Source organism: Leptonotus elevatus, chromosome 1, assembly GCF_054856555.1.
Source record: "Leptonotus elevatus isolate MCC_2025b chromosome 1, RoL_Lele_1.0, whole genome shotgun sequence".
Lineage (NCBI taxonomy): Eukaryota > Metazoa > Chordata > Actinopteri > Syngnathiformes > Syngnathidae > Leptonotus > Leptonotus elevatus.
The window spans coordinates 15,200,725-15,228,662 of record NC_141239.1 but is presented as its reverse complement, the minus strand read 5'-3'; the positions used below and the strand labels follow the sequence as shown (position 1 = coordinate 15,228,662).

The 27,938-nt window shown below is 39.7% G+C and overlaps 1 protein-coding gene across 2 annotated transcripts; it reads left to right on the top strand.

The window, feature by feature from the left end:
• Positions 1-391: 391 nt before the first annotated feature.
• On the top strand, positions 392-27,937 carry LOC147181014 (kinesin-1 heavy chain). Of its 2 annotated transcripts, none has more exons than XM_086076776.1 (26): positions 392-786; positions 9,268-9,355; positions 9,426-9,499; positions 9,575-9,679; positions 9,753-9,801; positions 11,247-11,302; positions 11,376-11,463; positions 11,541-11,665; positions 11,744-11,848; positions 14,898-15,043; positions 15,136-15,284; positions 17,589-17,776; positions 18,177-18,245; positions 18,323-18,529; positions 19,001-19,144; positions 19,230-19,418; positions 19,490-19,607; positions 20,453-20,508; positions 20,588-20,697; positions 20,772-20,873; positions 22,110-22,170; positions 22,254-22,325; positions 22,704-22,808; positions 22,889-23,105; positions 23,981-24,122; positions 24,774-27,937. In XM_086076776.1, the coding sequence occupies exons 1-26, from the start codon at positions 661-663 to the stop codon at positions 24,775-24,777; spliced, it is 2,895 nt and encodes a 964-aa protein (XP_085932902.1). In that variant the 5' UTR covers positions 392-660; the 3' UTR covers positions 24,778-27,937. The 2 variants fall into 2 exon arrangements, with proteins under 2 accessions (XP_085932902.1, XP_085932894.1); XM_086076768.1 differs by having other exon boundaries at positions 19,227-19,418.
• Position 27,938: the final 1 nt, after the last annotated feature.

Here is a 27,938-nt window from a genome sequence, read left to right as displayed (position 1 = left end):
ATTATCAATTAGTTGTCAATTAATCATTGCACCTGAAATTAGAATTATTTTAAATGTGTTCATATACTTCATGTACTTTCTGAAATTATGTTAATGCTTTTGTTTATTATATATTATATTAATGTAATTATTTTTTGGATTTAATTTAGCATCTTAATAGTTTATTTTTATTTTTATTAATGAAACTTATGAATTGATATTTCAAATATCATTTTAACATGAGATTTTTTATAATGTAATTTCTTACTATATTTTACAATGTAATTTATTTCATCATTGGGTCAAAATATTGATTCTCCCACCCCCCAACCACAACAATACTGTCCAAGCATTGCCAGGAGGGAGTGACGTCATGTCGATCCACACGCATACGGGTGGGGCGGAGGCGGAGGCGGGGGCGAGGTGGTGGCCAGGCAGCAGCAGCCAGGACTCATCCACCGGTGTCATGGCTTCCTAACAGTCGGGGGGGACTGAATGAGAGCAAAAACAAGCCCGCTTGTCTCCAAGGCCCCGACGCGCTATCACCCTATTCCCACCGAAGCGAGGAGTGGGGCTCGCTCGGCCTCGCTTTTCGCCCAGGATAGACTTTTTATCATTTTTGTTTGATTTGAACATTCAACTCCCCCCGACGTTTACAGGCAAGCACCGCGGTGGTGGAAGATGGCCGACCCGGCGGAGTGCACCATCAAAGTGATGTGCCGTTTTAGGCCTCTCAACAGCTCCGAGGTGACCAGAGGAGACCGATACATTCCCAAGTTCCAAGGGGAAGACACCGTTATTATCTCGGTGAGTCAAACGCCATCCAAGGCGACTTTTGTTTCCCCTATCAACCGGGCCCCCGGGCTCAAGTCAGCGTTACGCCATTTTAATTGTCTTGTAGCTTTACGGTAAGTTAGCTGCTTTAGCTTGCTAGCGCAAAGGGTTGACCCTCTCCGCCGCCCAGGAAGTAGCAACCGGCGCCCGGTGAGCTGTCACCTGGATTTAACTTTTATAATCCAATACCTGATCTATGTTTTGGGCGAGGTGTCACGCTAAATGTCAGCCCATTTGGCTAAGTTCGCCCCGGCCACGGCTAACCAGCTGTCAATCAACAAAGCCTCCCAACACGGTGCCAGTTAGCCACATTAGCCGCGTTAGCGCACATCACATTTGGAGCACATTAATTTATGTACAATAAACATTACAAGTGGTGGTTAATGCTAAATGCTAACCGAATTTAAATGGTCAGGGACCGAGCTTTGATTTGATAGTGGCCAACAACGGATAGTTATGTATTCGCCGGCCTTTGGGCTTAGCTTGACCGGTCTTAACAGTTATTTAATGAAAAGCTTATGTAGCACTTAGCTGACCGAGCTACTTAATTTAGCAATGGAAATAGTGAAATTAATGTATTTTGTGTGTGTGTTTAAAATTTTAAAATAAAGGAGAAAATGTGATAATATTGATCTGTATTACCCAATGACGTCTGTGGAATTGTCTCCTTTTTGACGCAGATCCTTTGTCACGTGACGCTGGATCATATCAATACCTGTAAATCGAACGCACCTTGGGTGATTTGTACGTCCAATTTCAGTGGAAATGTATGTTGTAAATATTGTAGTTTTTTTTTGAAGGCTGCAATATTGATAAATATTAACAGTGACCCAGGCCACATGTCATGTGACACTAGGAACCATTTACCTGTAAATAGAAGGAAGCACCTTGGTGATTGTTTCTCTTAACTAGCTAAATTATGTCATATTGCAACTGAGATGCAGTTTTTTTGGTAAAAAAAACAACCTCTCAAGCATTTCGGTGAGGATATTTTATCATTTCAAAAGGCCATGATATTGATTAATAAAGTTGAGTTGAGTCCCCTGTCATGTGACAATAATTCCCTGTAAATTGAATGTACATTTTGCAGAATATTTTTTCGCCTAGAGATAAACAGTTACGTTTGAATTAAACTAAAATATGCTATGTTGGAATCAATTTGATTGTTTGTTTGTTACATATATTTCAATGATGTTATTCACAATAAGCATAAGATTGTTTAGAATTTTAATTGTCCTTGAGTGACTGAAGCCACCTCTTCCCAAATAATCCTGTGTAAATTGATAGTTAAAATGCTAAATATACCCCAAACCAGCATTTCACATTCCTTGAGTTAAGGTGCTTCATTAAAAAAAAGGCATATCACCAAACAAATGTCACAAAAAGTATACATGGTGAAATAATGAGCTCATCACAATTTACTCACTGTTCCTTGGTGTGAAAAACTTACCGCAAGTATAGTACGGAAGGACACACAGATCTTCAACAGCTCTGAGTCAATCTTTTTTTAAGTCATGCTTGAAAAGTTATATTGAAGCCATTTGAGCTTTTACTTAAAAGTTAAGTGAAATTTGATAATTTCCCGCGGCATACCTGATTATCCCTCATGATACTCACTGCCCCAAAACTTTATAATTGTCTCAAACTCATGTAAAATGACCCTTAAAAAAATAAATGGATTACAGAGGATTTAATTTCAGAAAACTGCACCAGAAATCTTCGACACTGATGTTTAACATTGTGGATTCGAGTTCTGTCTTCCATAGCTGCTTCATGTGTTGCAAGTAAAATTTCGTGGATTTGGACAGTTTTAATTAAATGATCTTAAAATGATTTATCGATTATCAAAATAATTATCGATTAATTTGACAGATCAGTTATGGATTAATCATTGCTCATGTGTTGTACACGCATGATTAAGAGCTTGAAACAAACACTCTTGGGATCTTTTTTTGAGGTGGGGGGGGCAAATTTCGCAGAAGTACTCGTAAAGAATATGTTGTATCGTTAAATTTTTGACACTTGGGTATCGTAGTATTTTTCTAGTTCAGTATATTATGCAACCCCAACATGTATTGCAAGGAACTCTTTGTCTTTAGTCGCTGAGTCCCATGATTCGGGCTTCCGTCGCTTGTCACTAGGGATGCACGATAATATTGGTGGCCTATAATCATCAGCAATTATCGACCAATTTGACGTCATACAAATAAACCACATAATAAAGAAATCAGATGAAAAAAATAGACATGCCACTTTGGTCCATCTGTTGTGGTTGTGCCCGACTCTTCAACCCCTCTTATGGTAGTGTCGCATATTTGTGTTCACTGAAGATGCATCATGGCGACATGGCAGTCGCCAGTGTGGGCTTTCTTTACTGTGTCTATCCAAAAAAGTTACCCTCGCCTTTTTGTTGCATTTTTAAAACATGTCTGTTTTGTTTTGTCAAACTCAAAATGAGTTACTGGTTGTCTTTGAAGCAAATATATCAATAAAATTCAGCTTCATGGTAATTTACACTTTTCAATGTATTTGTATGTTAGACTTTTAATAGCACTCGAAAGTATGTTTGTATTCAAGACAAGTACATTTTGCAAACAGTTATCTGCTTATCGACATCGGCAGTTTCTAAATTATTGGTTTATCGGTATTGGTTGAAAATAGCATTATCGTGCATCCCTACTTGTCACCTTCGCCTTTGTTCTCGCAAGCTTTTACTAGCTTCTTCCGCTAGCCGCTGTTGTTAGCTGCTCCGGCTAAATCTGGCTCGCTCTGTCTTTCGGCGTCCCTCGCCGAGATGCTCGTCCGCTCGCGCAAAATAAGAAATTGGTGGTAGGCTTGCGAAGTGTGGTCTCTCTGACCCCGGGATAACACTGCATGCGTGTGCGTTGCGGCTCCGCTCCGGCGGCAGAGCTGATTCGTTTCCATTTTAACAGCTTGTTCAAATTGCCCCTGCTGCGTATGCGCTGTGAATCGACTGCGGACCAGCTGCATTGTGCCGGAAAAGCGGAACTCGCCCCCAAAAACAAAAATGTCCCCTACCGGATTTGTTTTTTCATTATATAAATTTCCATTTATAAAAAAATATATATGAAAACAGCAATATTATCCTTAATAGGTGTATATATTTTTTATTTTTTTTTATTTGATCTAACTTTTGGCATTGGTTCATTCTATAAAATGCTGGTTAAACATTCAGTGAATTGGATGCTGTTGTGGACTTTGGTGCTTTGAAATGAGGGTCATTAAATCAAAGCCTCACTAGAATGAACCTGTAGTGTGAGAAAAATTGAGAAGACTTAAATGTAGCGCTGACTTGAAGCGTCAATAGCAGGTTTGCAATCTGTGCCCCTGAAGCATGGGCTGGCCCAGCCCCGGGGCCCAGCTGCTGACGGCCTGCCATAGTGTCAAAATGCAGTGTGCTTTCTGACTGGAGCAAGTGGTGTGTGTTTGACAAGTACAACACTTGAGCTGTTTGTTCAGTCACAGCTGCATACAGTCAGATGCTAAATTAGCCACCCTGGCAAAGATGGATTGTTATTGTGCAGGGTTTCAGGCAAGGATGTGCAGGAGTGCTGCATCACTTCTAAGTCGGCTTCCTCTAGGAAAATGTGACAGTCTTATTTCTGGAACTTGAGTGAGTGTCCACACTTGACTTGGTATTACGGTCTCTTTGGTCATGTTCTTGAATTAAATAGCCAAACGTCACCTTGTATGAGCTGTTTTTTGGGGGGGGGGGGGTGATGTAGTGTTGTGTCTGTAGTTGGCACAATGTTGTTCATCGTGTCATTACATTTTGTAAAGAGGTTATTTGACCACATTTCCCTGATAGACAACAGGGAAAATTAAATGCCAGTTAATTGGATAATTCAAAAAATTAAATGCTGTATAACCAAGTAGAAAAAAATCAAAAGCAAAACAAAATGTCTGTCAGAAAGGCCGCCGCCTGAGGGCTAACCAAATGTCTTCACATGACATGTAAAACAAAGCACATACGACTGAACTAGATGGCTAGACTGTTTTGTTAGCAGCCAATTTTAACAATTCAACATAGCTTTTCACGTTTATTTTCAAATCATAATAAAAGAAAACCTTGCAAAATACATGATTCTGAATGCTCCAACTAATCGTTTTCACAGTAAACATTACATGACACAAAATGAATGACACCAAACTAAACCACCAACTACAGTAATTTCTGGACTACAAGGCGCACCTGAGTATAAGCAGTGCTAGCTAAATTTGGGAAATACTCAAGTTTGTTACACATATAAGCCGCACCCGACTATAAGCCACAAGTGTTTTAATGTTACAGCACCGGCCGGGTTCCTGCTACTTTCTTTTCCATGAGGGCGCACATTGTCTCGCTCTCATTCTGTTTCTCCTTCTGTATTTTGGCTCACTTGGTTTGTTTTTCTCTGCTTGACGCTTTTTCGCTTCCTTTATAGTGCTCCCCATTGTGATCTGATGTATGAAGCCGCACCTTTGTATTAGCCGCAGGGTCGAATGCAAGCGAAAAAAGTAGCGGCTTGTAGTCCACAAATTACTGTAATCGTCTTTACATTAAAAGTAAAACATGTAAACAATATATCATCGCTGTCCTGTGAAAAACACTTATGCCCTTTTTTTTTTCTTTTGGGATGTCTACATTCAGTTTAATCCCTTAAATTTACAAATGTTTTTAAAAAAAATTACAAAAAAGGACATAAGTGTTTTTTCACAGGACAGCGATACAATGATACAGACCCCTCAGGCCATGGCAAAGATTTCATTAATCAAGCTGTAAGTCAATGTTTCATCAGCAATTATGAAAATATGAATTGAAGGTTCAAAACTTATTTAGTGCTGCTTTAAGTCATATTATCTCACGTACTGTTGCTGATTACAAAAGAAGAGAAAAAGCTAGAAACAACCTTTTTTTTTCTTGGTGAAAGAAGAAACTGCACTTCCGTTTGGAAAACAGATTCTGTGGGACTTAAAAGCATCAGTCAAAATGCTCTAATGTGGCTGGTAATATGGGGAGCTCTGTTTTTAAATGATCAATGAGTTAATTTATTTAAAAAAAAAATTAAACATGTATCTGACCATGAGTAGAAATACAAATTGTTATCTCAACTTTGGTGTAGCCAAAGTTAATACTGTCATAGGCATAGCCCACTGAGGAAAGAAAGGGAAAAGTTAGCCGCGTGGGTGCGGCTTCCACGTGAGACCATTGTAAAAAGCTGAGCTATAGTGTTGTGTTCTTCAGTCCAGTTAGATTTCTTCCCATTGTGCAACTTAAACGGTATCACCAACCAAAGTCATCAAGTCTTTTCACACAAGCCTCCTCCTTCTCGATGCTGTAATTATATTTTCATTTCCAGCATGTAATCCCATAAAGACGCAATTGTAGGTAATAAGGCCAGTGGCCACATTGACAATGAGGAGTTGACAAAATGGGTGCAATGCTATTGTTTGCCTCCGATGTCTGCCGTGAGCGATAGCGTCGTGGCGTTTCGACAGCCCGCAGGTTTACACACAAGGAAGTGAATGATCAGCCTATTAAGAAGACGAGCGGCGCTACACATGCACGCGCCTGTTTACAGGAGATTATATGAGGCGTGGTGCCAATCAAGGACATTGTACACTAGCTAAAGGTGCTTCTGGAATACAAAAAGTCTTCAACATGGAAGTCATGTCGTGAACAGTGAAGAGCAAGACACATATAGTATACAGTGTTTACATATAACCGGTCTAGGGGTGTGTAAATTTATGAGCACAACTGGGCATAATTCACCACTAGTTGGCAGACATAAAGTTGTGCTCATACGTTTACATACCCCCTAGGGCAGGCTTCCTTACTTCAGGTCCTCGGGATTCGGAGTCCTGCAGGTTTTAGATGTTTCCGTTCTCCAACACAGCTGATTCATCTGATCAGCTCATCAGCAAGCTCTGCAGAAGCCTGATAATGAATCCCGGTCTTTAGAATCAGAGGACGGAAACATCCGGCTCTCGAGAAGCAGGAGTGAAGAAACTTATGAGCACAACTGTAGTTAAATATTAAACCAGTTTACACTAAACGTTATTGACACGTGGAATATGTTTAGAATGGACAATTCTACTCACTTCTTTAATCCGACCCACCAAGCAATATTGTTTATTAATTTAGCCACAAAAAAATATCCAAAATTCTATTTAAATGTATGTATTAAAATTGTTTTAATTTATCTCAATAAATAGCTACTGCTTATTATTGAAGGGGCCGGACGCAAGTTACCAAATTTTTGCAGATTTGCGACCCCTATGGCGAAAAGCGGAATGGAAGCCAGCGACGTGCCCAGAGTGCCGAGACGTTAGTTAGTGGTAGTTTTATTGTGCATTGCTTATCATAAATAGACCCCAGCCATTCCCACACCATGTTAATACTTGAGCAGGCCGCCCAAGTAAACTGTTCGCCGCCCAATACATTTTCAAGAAAATAAGGCGCACTTAAATTTGTCTTATATGTGCACCGAGTTCCGGAGACGTTTTCCTTCCAGCCAAGCTTCGGGGCAAATGTTGCTGCGCCAATGAACGTTTCTGATTGGTGGTCTGGTTCACGCTCGTTCTTGGTTGGCTGCTGGCCTGTGTTGGGACTGCGGAGGGACGGGGGGGTGGTGGCGGCGCCGAAGGCAGAAGAGAGTTGTCGCTGTATGTATTCGAATGTGGAGATGGAACGAAAAAGTGAATAAAAAGAGATTAAATGAAACGCCAGACTGCAGTGTGACATCCTGTCTCCTGTAGTTCATTTCGTTAACCTCGTTTGGACCCCGCCCATTTGGCGATGTGTAGCGACTGGACGCTATCCGCAAAGCCGACTCGAACTCCGGCGGAACTCCAGAAATGGCATCAGCTTAAAGTCGAGATATGCTTACAAGGCACAATTTAAACTGCAAAACAGGGTGGTGGAATGTATTAGTTGGTGTATGTCGTGATAACTTGACTTGTACTGTAGTAGATGGAAAAAGTCCTGGAAAAATAATAAAAAAAGATAAATAAATAAAAAGTGTGATGCCTGTCCCCCTAGCACCATCCCAGTGAAAATGTTCACGTTTGAGATAGGACGAGGATGATGGGGCAATTTTTCGGCTTTGGAGGTTGCATCAGAGGTGAGACAGAACCTGGGCTCAAGAGAATTCCTCACTGTTGAGACAGGGGTGTAAGGTTTTAACACCTGACGCTGATTTCTCCTCCCTACTGCAATTCCCGCTGTCGGCTTCTAGCTCAATGTAATGATGCCTTTCAAGTAATAATGAGCACTTGGGAGCAGAGTGTTGGCTTGTAACAATAGGTAGCAAGGTAGAACTACATGTTTACACAAAGCTCACTGTCATCAAAGCATTGTATTGACGTTTCACAACATCGAAACATGAATAATTCAAAGGCTAATGACTAATTTAGCCTTCCCATTTTGACCAGAGTGCATCAGTACAATTTGGCTTCTGCTTTCAGTGCTGACATTTTCATCATTGACTAGTGATTTACATACAGAATAGGCTGCCTTCTTGACACTATATAATGACGTTTGCATCATATTGAAAATGGTCATACATGGTTTACTTCAGACAGTGATGTCATATTTGTAGCTTAGTGTTATACATGCTGACCGAATTGACTTTTTGGCATGAAGTCGCAGTTGGAACTCCACCCAGCTCAGTGGACTTGATGACTCAGCATTCAAGACATTCTGCTTCAGAGTTGAATGTGAATATGAGGACTCTGAAAGACAGAAAACACACCTAAAGGTCAAGCAAATGAGGACCCTAGAAAGCAGAAATAAAATTACTGGACTGCCTAATAGACCATAAAAGCCCAAATGTAACAGGAAAGTCTGTTTAATAAAGACCCTTAAACATGGAATATAAAGTCACTAAAATGTCAGACCCTAAAAGAGAGAAGACGAAGTCAATGGATTCTCTGGCAGAGGAGGACCCTAAAGACAGAAACAGACTTACCAGATTGGTAGACACTTAAAAGACAGAAAACAAAGTAGCCAGTCCCAGATAGTCAGGTAGACGAGGACCCTAAATTACAGAAAATAATCACCACAATGTTGGAACCGTAAAAGACCAAAAACACAGTCACCTGATCGTCTGGCAAACAAGCAACCCTAATGATGAAATGCAAAGTCACCAGTAATTCTGATAGAAAAGGATCCTGGTAGACAGAAAAAACACTGAACTACTCCATAAAATATAGAAACAAAGTTGTTGGAATATCTGCTATAACCTAAGGCAAAACAAATCTAGGGTTGCTATGCCTTAACTTTGTGGGCTCTGCAGTGTCATATGCCACAACATCACTTTGCTGTACCGGGCTGTTTTGTCACTGACATCAGTCTCCTCTTAGACTCCATCCCCGTTGTTGCTGTTCTCAAATTGCAAATGATTATTTTGCTCCCTGCATAGTTTTCACGGATTCCCCGTGTTTGTTTTACAGAGCAAACCGTATATGTTTGACCGAGTCTTTCAGTCCAGCACGACACAGGAGCAAGTATACAATGCATGTGCCCAAAGGATTGTCAAAGGTAAGCCACTAATACAACTCCACAAAAAGTAGGTATACAAATGATTGGTTTTTTTAATGTTGTTTTGTAGATGTTCTTGAGGGATACAACGGGACGATTTTCGCATACGGCCAGACGTCCTCTGGAAAAACACACACCATGGAGGTACGTGTAAAAGAAACAAACATGTAAATAAACCTTCCCATTTTTTTCTCATGTTAAATTCTGGTGGATCCTCAGGGGAATCTCCATGACACAGACTGCATGGGCATCATCCCCAGGATAGTGCAAGACATCTTCAACTACATTTATTCCATGGACGAGAACCTAGAGTTTCATATCAAAGTAAGTCGCCAGATGAGCTACACGGATGCTGGCTAAAATGAGGTCTACATTCATCATCATCTTCTCTTTGCAGGTTTCCTATTTTGAAATTTACTTAGATAAGATCCGGGACCTCTTGGATGGTAAGTGGGGCCAGACTTTCCAGACCATTCCACTCCAGCTTTATTGTTTTTTTCATGCGGTTGCAAAGCACACACAAAAAGCTGGGCACAGTAGGATATTTGAAAAAAGAAAAAGCCCATTTTAGCTATGCAATTGTCATTTACTTTTCCAAACTTTTTAAGCCATGTACCCCCTTCGACATCCCAATAGAGATGGTGCACCCCCTAAAAAAGGCTGTTTAAACTAGGGATGCACAAGATGTCAAAACATATTGATTGTGATAATGGCATGTGCAATATGTTTATCGCAAAGACGTATGATATGTTTCACATGAAATGGTTTGCTTTTATCTGACTTTATTCAATGTAATGCAACCTCAAATACACATCTCTGACCAATAGGAGAACAGTGGCTAGGGCAGAACTCTTAACTCGTGGCCCTCAGATATTTTGTGGCCCTCTACTTAACATCAAAGTTTAGTGTTCGTGTCTTCCCTACGTCATTGCCCTGGGTGTTTTGTAATTGTGAAGTGACACAAGTTGACGGAAAAAAATACCATGTCACCCAGTAACAGTCATGTATTTTTCAAAGCCTGCCATGAAGAGAAGTTTTGCCGACGAAAAATGCACAGAGAAAGTTGCGGTGCTCAAAAAATCAGCCGTCATTACTCAACAAGCCATGCTGAGTTTGTAGTACCAGGGAAATAAAAGAGAGGACCATGTCACCAATCTTGTTCACGTTCTGAAGAACTATTAATGTACTAAATTGTTATTAATAAGGATTGAGAATATAGGATTAGTTGTATTTTTTATTTTAATACTTGGAACGCCTTTTTTGTGACCTAATGAAAGCAACCCAGACTCTTATCTCCAGCTCATCTAGGCATATTTACTAACATTAACTTAAAAAATAGATTTACATTAAAAAAAATGTATTGTTACAATTACACAACAACTAAGACTTCAATGAGCCTAATTATTTTGCCACATTAAAACAAATATTTATTTCATTAGATAATAAAAATTAATTTCTTTAGGTATATGTAAATATCAGCATAAAACAGACACTAGCATGATCAAAATACGACAAGAGTTTATACAAACTTTTTTAAACCACACAGACCTTTGAGACAGAGACAAACACACACACACACACGCACACAATCTGCAAAGTTTCAAGGCATAGATTTTTTGCCTAGAACCTTTTTGTAATCCAGTGCACCACCGACCACCCTCTCTTCCACACACAGTTTTAACCTTAAAAAAAAACAATTACCCATTTTCATGCCAGCATGATCAGAGCGTGGGGCTTTTTTTTATGGGCTACCACAAATGTGTTTGTTGATTTTTATATCATAGAAGTAGTTATTGAGGAAACTTTTGAGGAAAGTTTTCCTCATATGCTATTTTAAATTTCTCACCTTGAGATTTCTTGTCCTCCTCTAACACTCTTGTCTTTTTACCAGTGTCAAAGACCAATCTTTCAGTGCACGAAGACAAAAACAGAGTACCCTATGTGAAGGTGAGACACACTAGAAAATTTATTAAACTCGCCAAGAGAATGCAACTAAATGCACTTGGTCTTGTGTCCACAGGGCTGCACTGAGCGCTTTGTCTGCAGTCCGGACGAGGTCATGGACACCATAGACGAAGGCAAATCCAACAGACACGTAGCAGTCACAAGTAAGGCATCAAGTTTTTTCCCACGTAAACTGCATATTGAGGTGCGAAGGCACTGAGTTGACTTCTCTGCTCCCCAGACATGAACGAGCACAGCTCTCGGAGTCACAGCATCTTCCTGATCAACGTCAAGCAGGAGAACACCCAAACGGAGCAGAAGCTGAGCGGGAAACTCTACTTGGTGGATCTGGCCGGTAGCGAAAAGGTGCGGAGGAGCTTGCAGAAGCAAGCCTCGAGTGATTCCCAATAATAGCGTGTTTTGCTAATGCTAGTTTTTCCTCAGGTCAGCAAAACAGGAGCGGAGGGAGCTTTGCTGGACGAAGCCAAGAACATCAATAAGTCGCTGTCGTCCCTTGGGAATGTCATATCCGCTCTGGCTGAAGGAACGGTAACTACCTTGATGTCATTGCCATTAACAAGATAGAAACGATAACCGTTGTCTGTATTTTCTTGAGCATTTATGATGCGTGTGACACTATTTTCTCCTCCATATTGCCTAAGCCCAAGTTTAGCTATTCAGTAGACTATTTGCAGAAAATAAGGACTGGGCCCCCAGTGCGAGCATAACCTTGCCAGCAAGATGAATTCTCACGGTATTTATGAGTTCACAAACTACGGAGAATAAATCTTGTACCGATCCCGCTGATATACGCTTGCAGCCGATCTTTTTTCGATCGGACCAATTAAGCGTTGTTTAGGCAGGATGAAACCAATAAGCGCCGATGGCGAGGTGAAAACAAACAAACAAACAAACCTAACAGACGAATGGATACTGCAATTATGTTCTTGCAGAATTACTTACCATTTCCTTGTTGAAATTGAACAGCAAGAGGAGTTTCGTGCATTTTTATCTGGTAAAGATATTCGTGCCCCCTACACACCCCTCCCTAAAACAAGACGGAAGACAAGATTTTCATCCGTTGCCTTGAAGTATTGTACAGCAAGCCTCGCCTTTCCCGAACGGGTCTGCCTAGTGAAGTACCAGATTGATAATCGAGTGAATCACACATCAATCTGGCTGGTGAGGTTACTGAGAGTAGCAAAAATGTGCAATTATTAGATGTTTATTATAATTTGTCCAGAAATTTTATAAAAAATAAACAGAACCCCCCCCCAAAAAATTCCCAGGAAATCAAAAATGTGAATAACCCAGGGATTAGTCAAATGAAACACTAAAAATAGCGAGGGATAGGGTCCCACAAAATTCCGCCAATAGGTAAATCAGCGAATGCGGAACTGCAGATATGCGGGTGTCTACTGTATACTCTGCTCGAAGATGACAGGCATAATCCTGCACATGCGATGTGCTTGCTTAAACAGCAAATCGTGTGTCTCTTTCGACCTTATAAAAAATGCATAAAAATGTAAAAGTTGGGCATACTGGGCAGGAATGCAACCATGTCATGACAAGAAGAGCCCAGCATCCATTAAGCATCCAATCCACGGGGTGCATAATTTCGAGGTATCTGGTAGGGATTATGATAATAATTATTTGTAATCCCTCTATTCTTTTTTTCTTGTACAGAACACAGGTCACTGTTTTATTTCATTCGTGTTGAAAATGCTGTGTATGCGTGTTTGTATTCTTTGTTTCTACGATTGACAATGGCAATTTCATTTGAGTTGTCCTTATTATTGGAACCGCAATTAGTTTGTTTCCCTTTGAATACTTCAGTTTCAGAAACAATTATGCCTGATGATCTTGCTAGTCAGATTGATTTGGAATTTTTCATTAAGATTTTTTTTAAAACACTATGTCCAGACAAGCAGCATTCTACACACTCCTTCGTTTCAGCCTTAATGACAAAAAAAACAAAAAAAACCTCTCCTCCAAGCAATCTATTTCCTTCAATTTCACCCTTTTCACTTTGATCAATGTTTGTTGTGGTACACATCCTCAGGGCACTCCACAAATCATCATACAAACAAGTGTAGTGTGTTAGTGGTTGGACACAAATAATGCCGTTCAACCACCAGATCATATAACATGTCAACACACGCATAAGCCAATTCAAAATGTGAGCCTTCACTTTAATTTTGTCCACCTCAGCAGCATTTAGTCTTCCCTGTCCTTCACCTCTTCCTGATCCTGCAGCTGTCATGCTGCATAAGTAAATATGATATAATTGGCAGAGTGAATAGATCCACTGACCCCTGACACACATTAGCATTAAAAAAACAACATTTAAGCAAGCTTTCTCATGTCCTAAGATGAATTATGTGATTTATACACACAGTATGACGCATTGAAGTGAATAGTGTACAAAGATTGGCGACCACAAACCTAAATTTCCTATTGTGATCATTTATATTTTAAGTAATGTTTTCCAGAAGTCAAACTGTCACCATCATAAAAACAGTTACCATACAAAGAATGTTACAATTCAAAGTCCCTAACAGTGTTTTTCCTTGCTCAAATTGAGGCAGAGGTGGCACCAATCTGATCATTGACACATTGGCCCACTCGTATTTAATGAAACTTAACTAATTTCACAATTGACAAATGAGTACGTCTCATCACTATGAATCCTAACTGTTTGACTACTATACTATATACCATGGCTACAGCTGCACCATTTCACATGCAGTTGTGAATCTCCTCTTTGCCACCTCTCCTTAAAAAAGATTGTATTATTAGATATCTCTGAAAAGCCAATCATATAAACTCTTAACGCTTGTTTAAGATGCTTTTTATTCCCTGAGAAATCTGAGATGCTTGATGTCAAGACAATACTTACCTGTTTTAAAATCAACAAAACCAGCGGCCACATTTGCAGTACGAAAGAAATCATTTGCCACTCAGCTTCTTTGCCAACAACAGTTTAAGAGTGACTTCCAACCTTTTCTGATACAAATAATATAATAGGTAATACCTCAATTGCATTCAAATTTCACCTAAAACGCAGCACAGATAACATCACTTGTGATTTAGAGCTGGAGAGGGCCAGAAATTAGACTGAGACTGAAACCACCAAATTATGCTGGATAAAAAACCTGCTTGTTGTAATAATATGAGCAGAAGTTAACTAGTTGGCTATTATTACGTGAAAACAACAAAATAATATTAATAATAAATTCAAGCCAGTCCATTTATGTTGCGGCGCAAATTTGCCCATGTTGGTTAAACTTGAAAAGAAAAACAAGAAATTGTTTATAAAATGTTTGGATGCCAGTTCGGCTGACCTTATTTAAGTTGTTTTTAAAAATTGTATATATTTTTTTAAGTACATCAGAATCAAATGTAACAGGAGTGTTAACCACTCCAATTGTCATTGATGAAGGATGAAATTATAGTTTAGAATGTGTATGAAAAAAATATCAAATGAAATCAATCATATAAAACGTTACAATAGACAAAGCATAGGATGGCTAGCTAAACTGACAAAGCAGTCCATAACTTAACTAATCATGTTCTATTTATGTGCGCTTTTATCGAGGCCTACATCCCTTACCGAGACAGCAAGATGACACGTATCCTTCAGGACTCGCTGGGTGGCAACTGTCGCACCACCATCGTCATCTGCTGCTCACCCTCCTCCTACAACGAGTGTGAAACCAAATCAACGCTCATGTTCGGACAAAGGTACGCAAGAACAAAAAAAAAAAAATCACTGTTAAAAGCGTTCATTTCATGTGGCTTCTTTTTTTTTTTTTTTGCCCGTTTGTCCTGCACAGAGCAAAGACTATCAAGAACACGGTGACGGTGAACGTCGAGCTGACAGCGGAACAATGGAAGCAAAAGTATGAGCGGGAGAAGGAGAAGAACAAGACCCTGAGGAACACCGTCACCTGGCTGGAGAATGAGCTCAATCGCTGGAGGAATGGTGAGATGATTGGAACTTGTTCTTTTCTCAGTTATTATGAGTTTCTCTCCTTAAGAAATTACAATCATTTCCCAATGGTGTGGACTAGCAGTGTAATGGGGGTCATTACTGCGTACGTTGGTTTCAAGGTGACAGTAAGGGAAAAAAGTGTTATCTTGCCTGAACGGCTTAAGAATTGAAGACATTTCACCTACTTGGAGGGAATTCAGTTGGAAGAACTTGGCTCATTTTTTTGTACTCCCAAACAGAAAAGCAAATTTTCTGCTCAGACTGATTGCTGGAGGTTGTATGGAAATTCGGTGGCTGGATTGTCCCTATCTGACACCATTTTGGCATGATATTCATGATTTATTGGAGAAGGTATTTAAGTGCAAAATTCAATTTGACTTTAAAACTATATCTTAATGACTTAGGACAGAAAAGAGAAATGTTTGAGAATTTTGGTGGCGTATAAGAAGGCTTTGACTGAGAAATGTTTGAAGAAAGATATACAAACTGAATGAATGGATTGATATAGTTTATATGTATATGGAGAGAGTTTCAGCAAGATATGTAAAAAAAATTGAGATCTTTAGTGAAATGTGGACGAAATTGACTTTTTTTAAAATTATATTATATTTTTTCTTTTTGTTTATTTTGGGTATGCTGTTTGTTTTTTGTTGTTATTTAGGGTTGTTATTTTGGGGGTGTTGTTTCTGTAAAAAAAATGTTTTTGTTTGTTTTTATGAAGACATTTAAATGGAAACTAGAGCTGTCAAAATTAATCAATCAACAAGTAATCAATTATCAAATTAATCGACAACTATTTCAATAATCGAGTAATCTTTTGGAGCCCTTTTTTAATTTTAAGTTGTCCAAATCGTCTGATTTCAGCATATTAACAGTAATTGTTGACTGATTTCTGTAGTCCTTCATAAAAGAAGACTGATTATCTTCTGTGTAAGCAAAATAGGACATTTGCAAACATATTTTTTTACTCTGGAGTACAATGACCTAACCGTAACATAGTACTACATCAACCCCCCCCCCCCCCGTTTTTTTTTTTTTTTTTTTTTTAAATAACTATACAAATACAAAGTATGGAATAAACACCAATCACTGATTATCAAACAGTAATCAGGGGGGAAATGTTTTTTTAAATACACATTAATGCAAAATTAAAATGACTCTAATTTATAGATTCTAAAAAATTCGATAGTGGCAGCACAAATGGAAACATTTGCAATTCTCTAGTATGTGTCAAATTCTCAAATATACCAATACAGTCAAATTAATCATTAAATAGGCATGGGCAGATATCATATGATGATGATATCGTATGATAGAAAAAATATTGCGGTATTGCAGTATTGAAAATTACAGCTCTAAAATATATCATTGTGAAACATTTATTTAAATTTCCCCCCATTGAATGCACTCTAAATATGCCACAGTTGAACTCTTTTGCCTGTTTTGATGTAAGTGCATAGGGAATTTGCTTCTCAAATAGCTGCTGAATTGTGGCCTGAGCTGAAGATTTTTTTTATTTTTTTTTATAAGATTTTAATGTAGATGCTCCTGCCAGTGCTACCGCTACTTGTGCCCTAAAAAGTTGAAAAAGAGATATGTAAATTTACCCTGAATAATATGAATAACCATCAAAATAATAATCTTAGGAAAGTGCACCATTAGGTTTGTCTTAATTTGTCTTGACTGTTGGACCCAAAGGATGAACCATGACGTAAACAAGTTGTGCATACAGCCCGAAAAAAAAGCCTAGCTAATGTTTCTGTTCACGGGACTTGTGTAAAGAGTTACCCTTCCTTTGCTTTACCTATTACGCACGTGTGGAAACTAGGGGTGCACCGATAGAAGTTAAAATAAGCAGCATACACCTCAATGTTCCAATCTTGTTTTATGTTAAAACATTGAATAATATCTGTGAAACAATAGAAATGGGTTGTTTTAAATGCACATAAAGTAGTTCTCTCAAATAAAAATGAAAGCCTATTAGCCATGTCAGCAAAAGATGACATTAGCTGACTTTTTCAAACCTGTGAAGGAGAGGAGATCGATGGACAAGATCGGTTTTATTTTAAGTGATTGCCGAGCCCCAAAAATGACTGAAATTGGGGCCAATCCCGATCCCGACTGATGCACCCTTAGTGGCACGCCCATCTGTCTTAATACATACTGTTACACCCCAGTGACGACACTTGGTTCATTAACACAGAGTAGTAATGACTGTTGGCTCCACTGTCCCACGTCATTTCCCTGAAGGTTCACAAATCTCTGTATATTCACGTGAACTTTACCTTGTCACAGGTGAGAGCGTGCCAGTGGAGGAGCAGTTCGACAAGGAGAAAGCCAACGCCGAGGTGTTGGCTCTCGACAACATCCTCAATGACAAGCCGGCGTCCACGCCCAACGTGCCCGGAGTGCGCCTCACCGACGTGGAAAAGGACAAGTGCGAGGCCGAGCTGTCGAAGCTCTATAAGCAGCTGGACGACAAGGTAAGGAACTTTAAAATATATGCGTTAAAAACCTGGTATAGCTTACAGATCTCCCAAACAGGCACAAAAAAAAATCTGTATAAATTTATGAGTACAACTGTATGTCATGAAATCAGACAACAGCGATGAACAAAACCACTCATCATTAACCATATATAATTTATCCTGCTCGTTTAAGTAAGTTTTCCAAATGTGTTTTTTCATCTTCATGGAACGTAGTGTAGTGACCACCTTCAGTGGTGGGGCGACGTTCTCTATTGACCAGGTGCCACTGAATCAATGAAAGACTTGTTCTGGAATATGAATTCCTTAGCTGTCTCTCACCTTGAACCTTGGCCGCAGCACAATGCTGATGCCGTGCCGTGAATGCTAATGCCACTGAACGTCTGTGTCTGTGCAGGATGAAGAGATCAACCAACAGAGCCAGCTGGCCGAGAAGCTGAAGCAGCAGATGCTGGACCAGGAGGAGGTAAGCCCTGTAGTCCAGAAACAAATGTTTTTTTTCTTCTTTTTTTTTTTTCTTAACAAAACTTTTTCTTCGGGCAGCTGCTGGTATCGTCCCGCCGTGACCACGAGAACCTCCAGGCTGAGCTCAACCGCCTGCAGGCTGAGAATGAGGCCTCCAAGGAGGAGGTGAAGGAGGTGCTGCAGGCTCTGGAGGAGCTGGCTGTCAACTACGACCAGAAGAGCCAGGAGGTGGAGGACAAGACTAAGGAGTTCGAGGTTATCAGCGAGGAGCTCAACCAGAAGTCGGTGAGGGATGCCTAAAAACATGAACTGGACCACTTTAACCTTGAAAGGGGCCACACTAAGCAATTTTTTTCACAGTTTATAGCAGGTCCCAGGTGTAATAAATTGTATACAAATGTTTTCATCTAAATAGCCCAAGGATCAAGAATACCTTATTTTTAATACCTCATTTCATTTCTTGCAAACAGTTAATTTATTAATTCCTTCCTCCGTAATTAAATTTCGATTAATTGTACAGCTCGGTTTTTTTTTTAGTTGTTAAGACAGTGAGGTGGAAATTAAGAAAGTCTTGCTTACACACACATTTTGATAAACAGGCAAATAAGTTTTACGTGTGTAATTTCACACTTGATTTCTATGCAGTCAATCCCCAGAAACGTGTACAAACATTAAAAAGTAAATTTTCCACAATATTTAACCTTTAACCGAGGACCCCTGGAGTTGTTACAGAGGTATTTGTCGTCTTCTTTGCAGTCCATCCTGTCATCTTTGGACTCTGAGCTCCAGAAGCTGAAGGAGATGTCCAACCACCAGAAAAAGAGAGTGACGGAGATGATGTCATCACTTCTCAAAGACTTGGCCGAGATCGGCATCGCCGTGGGCAGCAATGACATCAAGGTGAGGAGAAGCAGGAGAGAAGAATGTCTATCTTTGTGGTTCTTCCCAGCCGCCCTCCTCATCATCTTCCCTCTGTCTGTAGCAGCATGAGGGTGGCAGTGGCCTGATTGACGAGGAGTTCACGGTGGCCCGTCTGTACATCAGCAAGATGAAATCGGAGGTGAAGACCATGGTGAAGCGCTGCAAGCAATTAGAGGGCACCCAGTCGGAGAGCAACAAGACGATCGACGAGAACGAGAAAGAGCTGGCCGCCTGCCAGTTACGCATCTCGCAGGTGCGTACCTCATCCACCACCGACTCAGAGGGAGAAAGCCCTCTAATTACACGATTTATCTCGTTTTGTAGCACGAGGCAAAGATCAAGTCCCTGACGGAGTACCTGCAGAACGTGGAGCACAAGAAGAGGCAGCTGGAGGAGAACGTGGACTCACTTAACGAGGAGGTGGTCAAACTCAGTGCCCAGGGTATGTCAAGCATGCCATGGAATTGTGCTGCAGTCAAGACTACTGGAAAGTTGCAAATACTTGGCGCTTAAAAGGCACCACCTCAAAATGTTCCAGGAGAATCAAACAAAAATGAACGATGTCTCAAAATACAAATATCAGGAATGAAAGTCACTCACCTTTTGGTGAAATTTGCCATTTTGAAACCAAAATACGTGACCGAGGAGAATCTTGCAGATCCGATGAGGAAATACTTTGGGGCTGAAAGGAGGAGTGTCATAGTCACTGAACTGAACGTAGTTTATTTTTGCTTCGTTAACATTTCTGTGAGCATGCTCATTCTTGGACCAATGAATGAACGCAGTTTAATTTTGTCCAAGAGTCATTTTAAGTCTGTACCACACTGCCCTTAAGAGACCGACATGCTCGAGATTTTTTTATTTTTATTGCTGTTATTTTAGTATACAGTATTCTTATTTATATATAAAATTCAAGGATCTAAATACGCACAGAACCCTACTTTAAACCTGTATATGAGTAGTCCATATATTTGTGGGAACAGCCTGTGTGTATGAATACTCTTTTTCTTGTCTGTGTGTATACATACCCCTTGTCTATAAACGGTATTAGAAGTGGATCGCTGCACTAAGAAGGTATTGTGAGGTTTATTAGACTGCCATTCAGCTTTTTTCTGTATCTCGGTTAAAATAGACTAAAGTCTGCAGAAAGACAGAAAATGGAAGAAACTTCAACTCGTCATGCATCATGAATTATTCAAAAATAATGACTAATACCACTCACATGTCGAGGAGATGCCATATCAGCAAATTTATAGTCGTGGTGACAGCTCCCTTTGTGTTTTGCAGAGAAAGTCCATGCCATGGAAAAGGAGAACGAGATCCAGACTGCCAACGAAGTTAAGGTTTGTGACTCGGTTCTTGTCAATCACCTTCGTCCTCTCCAATTATACCCCCCAAAAAGTAACATTTGTTGTGTCACAGGAAGCTGTGGAGAAGCAAATCCACTCTCACCGCGACGCTCACCAGAAACAGATCAGCAGCCTGAGGGATGAGCTGGACAGCAAAGAAAAGCTCATCACCGAGCTGCAAGAGTAAGACAATCCGACGCCGTCATTTCCCTCCTTTAGGAGATATGATACTTATTAGTTATGTCATTTTTTTCTAGCCTGAACCAGAAGATCATGCTGGAGCAAGAGAGGCTACGAGTGGAGCATGAGAAGCTCAAGTCCACCGACCAGGACAAGAGCCGCAAACTCCATGAGCTCACGTATGTCCCTGTTGAAGTTTGCTCTATTGTCATATTGTCAGGTCGCCTTTTTTGGAGTATTTTGAGTGATCTTTGAAGACCCGCACAATATTGTGTTTTGTGACCCTATAAGCTCCGAACCTACCAAAAGAAAGGGGACTCTCTCTTCACCAGAAAAAAATATTGTTTCTAGCTTCTTCTTTTCTGTTGTCTAGCTTTTTCTGGGGGGGGGGGGGTAGAACATAAAACAAAAACACAAATTTCTCACCAAAGAGTGAAGAGAAACATGTCAAGCAGAACACTGACATTGACCCTTTTTTTTTTGGTGACACCTCAAACTGTTAAACAACAAAAACAAGACTGAGGAAGGGGCTTTTGATGGCTTTTATACAAGGTTTTCCTCATTTATGATCCAACCATGAACTGTCTTCTTTTTGGACGATCCTAACACACACTTTTTTACTAATTACCGCACCATATACTGTTTTGACGTCCATGGCAATGAATAAGCTAAACATAATTTTCGGGCTGGACAATATGTGTCATTCTGGCCCATTTGAAATTTAATTGAACTAAACCCAACAAACATTTATAGGTTATACAGTTTGAGTTATTCAAAAAAAAAAAGACAGCTGGGATAGGCTCCAGCATGCCTGCGACCTTCGTGAGGATAAGCAGTTCAGAAAATGGATAGATGGAAATCCAGTGCAAAATGTTCAGACAACAATAATGTACACTGATTTTAAATCAGTAGGTTGTGAAAAAATTGTGAAACGTTCTTAAATGCCACAATTAAGTACTTAGTAGTTACTTTAATCATATCGTATAAACCACCCATCCAGCATTCTGCTACTTGTGCAAAATTACAACTCACAAAAACATTTTGAACAGAATGTAAGAACATGAACGAATTTTAATAATCCAAAAGAACAGTGTATTGACTGCTATTACAAATGCCTCGATTTCACAATTTGACTAATTTCCAAGTTACTGATTTCTAAAATCGAATTAATTAATGCGATACATTCCCCCACCCGACATATCTTCAAACACCAAAATGTCAACCAAACCATTCCATTTTGTCTAATGAAGGTTCATTAGGCGTGTGGCTAAAGTGCAAAAGCCACTCGCCGAATAATGTGGTCTGTGCTGAAACCCAAATATTTGCTTCATTTTACTGATTTGCCCAGACATTTGGTTATTAAACATTTTTAACAAAAAAACATGGACACAATAAAATATCCTCTCTCCAACCAGGGTGATGCAGGACAGGCGGGAGCAGGCCAGGCAGGACCTGAAAGGTCTCGAGGAGACAGTCGTAAGTTGTTAATCAGATCCCATTTACCATTTTTCAAAGGCATTTATCCTCCTCCTCACTCTCTTATTTTCTTGTCCTTTAAGGCAAAGGAGTTGCAGACGCTGCACAACCTGAGGAAGCTCTTTGTCCAGGACTTGGCCACACGTGTGAAAAAGGTGAAACAAATAATACCTGGATGCGTACGGGATATTGGCCAGCATGTTTAAATTTGAGAAGAAGTGGTACCAATCTACTGAGCCACTTAGCAGGGTGTACAGCTTAGCCCGGTGGGGGGGACAAAGTAAGCCAGGTGGGCCGCCGGGCTAATAAAATGCTGCGGGAAAGCCTGATTATGGCCCATACTGGTTGTTAGCATGCCACCTGTTACCTGTACCTGTTATCCCAGAGCACATAGAAATCATATCTGACCTCTGGAAAAAAACAAAATTTAGTCCAAGTTAGCCAAAGATGTTGACACATGATTGGCGCAGTTGCTGCGTTCCACCACCCATGTGTGCATGCTAAAGCTAAAGTTATTTTCTGTTCGCTTGCAGAGCGCTGAGATGGACTCTGACGACACTGGGGGGAGCGCGGCCCAGAAGCAGAAAATATCCTTTCTTGAGAACAATCTTGAGCAGCTCACCAAGGTTCACAAACAGGTATGAGAGTTGAGAGACGTCACATCCGCCGTCCTCTTTAGCGCAAGCTCACAATTCAACGATTTTTTTTTTTCTGTCAGCTGGTGCGTGACAATGCAGATCTTCGATGTGAGCTTCCGAAACTGGAGAAGCGCCTTCGTGCTACAGCTGAACGGGTTAAGGCGCTGGAGTCTGCACTGAAGGAAGCCAAGGAGAACGCCGCCCGCGACCGCAAGCGCTACCAGCAGGAGGTGGACCGCATCAAGGAGGCCGTCAGAGCCAAGAACATGGCCAGGCGGGGACACTCGGCGCAGATCGGTCAGTGGGAAAAGTCAATCTTTCATTTCATGCAGTTACAAAAAATATATATATTTGAGTACTGTACTTAAAACAAAGTTCCAAGCGGAAACTTCAGTCTGCAAAAATAAATTAAAGCACCAAAGAAAATGTATAATTAATATATTAGAATTAAAAATAAGCTTCAAAAAGGAGAATTTGTTTGCATAAAAATGGGTTAAAAACAAAGAAAACCAGAGCACAAGAAAAATATATATTTAAATATTACCGGTACTACAAACACATACAAATAAGTATAATGACAATTGATAATAAAAAATAAAAAGACCAGAAAAACTTAATTATCATCGGATTGAAAAAAAAAAGACAAAAAAATAATTAAAACATTTTCTTAAAGCAAAGCAAGCCCCAAAATATAAAAAATTTGTACAATGAAAAAATAGGATTTAAAAATAAATAAATAAAAGTATATTACTAAATTAATAATAATAAAAATAAAATAATAAAATAAAAATAAAATAAAAATAATAATTAATAATTAATAATAATAATCCCAAAAATTATCATTAGTGTCATTAAACAATGGAATTTTTTTTAACATACATTCTCACTCTCAACAACATTAGTATTTAATAAATTAGGGAGTTAAAATAGCTTTTTTTTGTATTACTATTTTTAAATGTATTTTTAAATTGAATTTATGATAAGTTGTTCAGATGATGGATGGATGGATGAAATAAAATTACCAGTAAATTGGTATAGTTAAAATGTAAATTTAAAATGGACATCACAAGTACTAGAAGTAACGAAAAATCATGTGGATGGTTGAGTTTAGCCTCATTAAATATAGGCTTCAAAATTGATACACTCTTCCTCTCATCCTGGCACCGCCGCAGCTAAGCCCATCAGGCCAGGGCAACAGCCGGTGGCATCCCCCACCCACCCCAACATCAACCGCAGCGGGGGAGGTTTCTACCAGAACAGCCAGTCGGTGTCTATCAGGGGCGGCGGCACCTCCTCCACCAAAGTGGACAAGAAGTACGTCCACCTATGCCTCCTAACGTTGTGTATCAGTTACTACAGTGGACAGCTATTCAAAAAGCTGTTTTCTTCGATAAGCATGTCTCATAGTTGTGCATTGGTCACTTAGTCGTCAGCTGTTTGAAAATGCTGAGTTCTTTGATGTGAATGATTTCCAAGTTGTGCATCAGTTACTACAGTGGACAGGTATTTATAGAGCAATTTCCATTGTATAAGAATGTCTGTTATGCATCAGTCACTCCAGTAGACGTGAGTGTAGCATATCATACGCTGCCACCCAATGGTCAGTCATAGGTACAAAAATAAAAAGTCCTCAAAAGCAAAGTGGCCGACAGAAGGCCTTGAAGTGAAGCGCAGAGAAAGGTGTGCCTGTCTGCTGTAATGACTGATGGACAACTTTGACATCCAGATTTTTGCATCTAGAAGAAATGTTTTTTGCATAGTTGTTTCCTGTAGTGACAGATGCACAATTTTGACATGAAGAAAACAGCATTGTTTTTTAAAAAATATGTCTACATTAGTGACTGATGTTCAACTTTAACATTATACACATAGAAGAAAATGTATTTAATAGCTTTCCACCGTAGTGTCTGATGCTGATAATTGTCCATCTCAGCGTATTAATTCCTATTGTCTTCCTGCGTGCAGCTGAAGCGAGCAAGAAAGACAGACGACACCACAGAAGAAGCCGATATCATCCGATCCCTGTCCCCTCCCTCTACGACTCTTAGCACCCCCTGTTGGCCCCGTCATTCCATTACAGCTTCACAGCCGCTCAGGAGTGAGTGTGCAGTTTATAAATATATATAAATATAAATATTCCTGGCTGTACAGCTCTGACCCGCTTACATACCCATCACCACAAAGGCAAAAAGATGACCGATGGAGTTTACAATGCGAGCTACTAAAACATGATAAATAACAATGATATCCAAACAGTCTTGAACAGCCGCAGCAGCCTTGGCCAGCAAAAACTGCACGCGACTTGAATGTGTAGCTTTCCTTCTTCTTTTCTTTCTTTTTTGTTTTTTGCACACGTCTGTCATCGTGGTCATCGTGCGAGTGGTTGTGCACTGCTGCCCCCCAAACTGAATGTAACGCTAATATAATAAAGAAAAATAAAAGGCAAAAAACAAAAAGGAGAGGTCCTACGGCCGGACAGATGCGTAGCTTTGTAGGCGAAATCGAACTCTGTACATTTACCTATTAGCAGCACACCGGTTTCTGAACGTAGATTTTTAAGGATGACCTCATTATATATATGAATATAGATACTGTATATACGTATACAGGGCGGGCCAAATGGGAGGTAGACAATTGAAAATGGTTTCATTTCATGACATTAACATCAGCTTTTCCTTCCTGTCCTCCCTCCTTCGTTTGTCCTTCATTTGCTTAAACCTACTTGTCTGCCTTCCATTCATACATTTCTTTCCTTTAACCGTCCTGCCTTCGTCCCATCCCTACCTACCTAACTCACTTCCTCCTTCCCACCCTTCTTATGCTCCTTACGTTCCCTCCTTCCTCCCTTCATATCATCTTTCCTTTCATACTATCATCCTTCCTCTCTTCCTTCACTTCCTCCCATGATTTCTATCCATTCTACCTTCACCCATTCCCTCCATCTTTTCTACCTCCCTCACCCTGCCCTGCGCCTTTCATACATTAGTTTCCTTACTTCAAACCCTCCTCCCTATTAAGTGAATTGACAGTGATCATCTGCCTCCTTTTGTCCCGCCTTGTATCTAAAATCCATGAAAGCCGGGAGCTAACTGCTCCACCTCCTCACTTTTCTGTCGTGCGTCTTTTTCCTTGCACAGAAATTGTCCAAATTGGTTAGCGCGCCACACACTTCTTGCTCCCACAGCCGTGGTGGAGGGAGAGAAAAAAAAAAAGCCAAGATGTGCAAGAGTGTACTGTAGATGTATTTAACTGGACACCTGTGGAGGCCAATTGTTTTTGTGGTTAACTTAAAACTGTGTACTTGTTGTGTCACAAAGGAAAGGAAAAGGAACGGACGCCGATGATCCAGTCTACGCTTTTTAAGGCCCGCTAGGCTAACTCTGTAAAGCTACGTGTGTGTTTTTACCCATCATGACGACTATTTATAGCCATCACGGCCATTTTGTGCGTCTTATGTGCTCCTTTGACTCCTTTGGATGTCTCAGATCGGCCTTGTGCTTATCAGAGGGGACGGCTGCTGGTGCGACATGCAGCAAAAAGCAACATCCAAACACAAGTTGTCAAAAGGGTTTATTTAATTCAAATAAAAGGTGTAGGATTTTCTTTCTTTTTTATTATTATTAACGTTTTTGGGTTATGTTGATCCCCCCGCCCCCTGTCTTTACCCCGTGAGTTGTTACAGAGGACTATTGAGCTCACACTAAAAGGAAAACGATAAATGCATATGATTAAAGTTGCAAGATTGTGAGAATAAAGACCTATTTAAAATACATATTTTAGGGAAAAGTTTTTTTTTCTTTCAGTTATACAACCTTTCCAAAGTAGTTCCCCCCCCCCCCACCCCTATTTGTTAGTGGTGGTTTAAAAAAAAAAAAAAAAGTGAAAGGGCATCATCAAAAGAAAAGTCCTGAGAATAAATGTCAAACTTTTCAAGAGAATTAGTTGCATTGTTTCTAAGAATAGAAGTTAGATTTTTCCGAAGGTAAAAGTCACTTTCTTGAGAATTTAATATTTTTTCCTTTTTATTTTTTTATCTTTTCCTCTCTCAAATACACATCTGTAGAAATTCTTAAACGAAGTACGACTAACATGACAAATACAGCTTTCTGCAAAGAATGAGATGTTTCTATAGATTTTTTTTTTTCTGGAAGATGCAACTATTGAGAAATGTCATCTTTTTTTTTATAAAAAGCATGACTGACTTGAGGAAGAAAACCTTACAGGAAGTATGACTTTTCCTTAAAAAAAAAAGTATTACTTAAAATATAACTATCTTGGGGTAACAGAAGACTTTGCCTTGGAAAAATATAAGCATATCGAAGTGTGACTATCTCACTAAAATGATACCTTTTCTCACATTCCTAGTTGTGTATACTTGTTTTTCTTTTGGTTGTGGCCCAAATACTCCTTTAGCGCGTTGTAATCCCAGCATGAGGACGCTAACACCATGTGCAAGTGCAATATATACTGTAAGATACACTGTACAACACACACATCCTCATGTAACATTTACCATACAAAAAAAGAAAACATGATCCACTTATTTAAGATGAAAATATTTCAACATGGACTATACATATATGTACAGGCTAGCTAGCATTTAGCATCTAGCTTTGAAAGCACACCATCTGTTTTGGACTTGAGTCACACTTTAGGCGGGATTCTAGTGACCCCCCTCCCTCGTATATGTGTAGAGCCCACCCCCCTTCTGTAATATTCACCGATGAATCAAGTAGACTAGCATGGACCTACAAATGTTTCCACTGTCTTTCACCTCCCACCAAAAACTGGATATTAAATGGAAACGTAGTTTAAAAACTAAATAAATGACTACAAATAAAGAATATTTGTGGCTCCCATTGAACTTCATTTGAAATTAAAGGTAAAGAAAATTTGCCATTTGTTTTTTTATTACTGTGTAATAGTTGCTCCATTTTTAAAGAGTTGTTTTTTGGAAGAAAATATGCGAGTGGACAAAAGGTACTGGATCATTCCTGGCTAACTGGGGCACAAATTTGGAGTTCTGACATGGACGCAGATGAGATCAGTTTTTGTTTTGTTTTTGTTTTTTGATTGACTGCATGATGTAAATGTATGTGTGATTAAATAATTATCAGTAAACACGTTCAG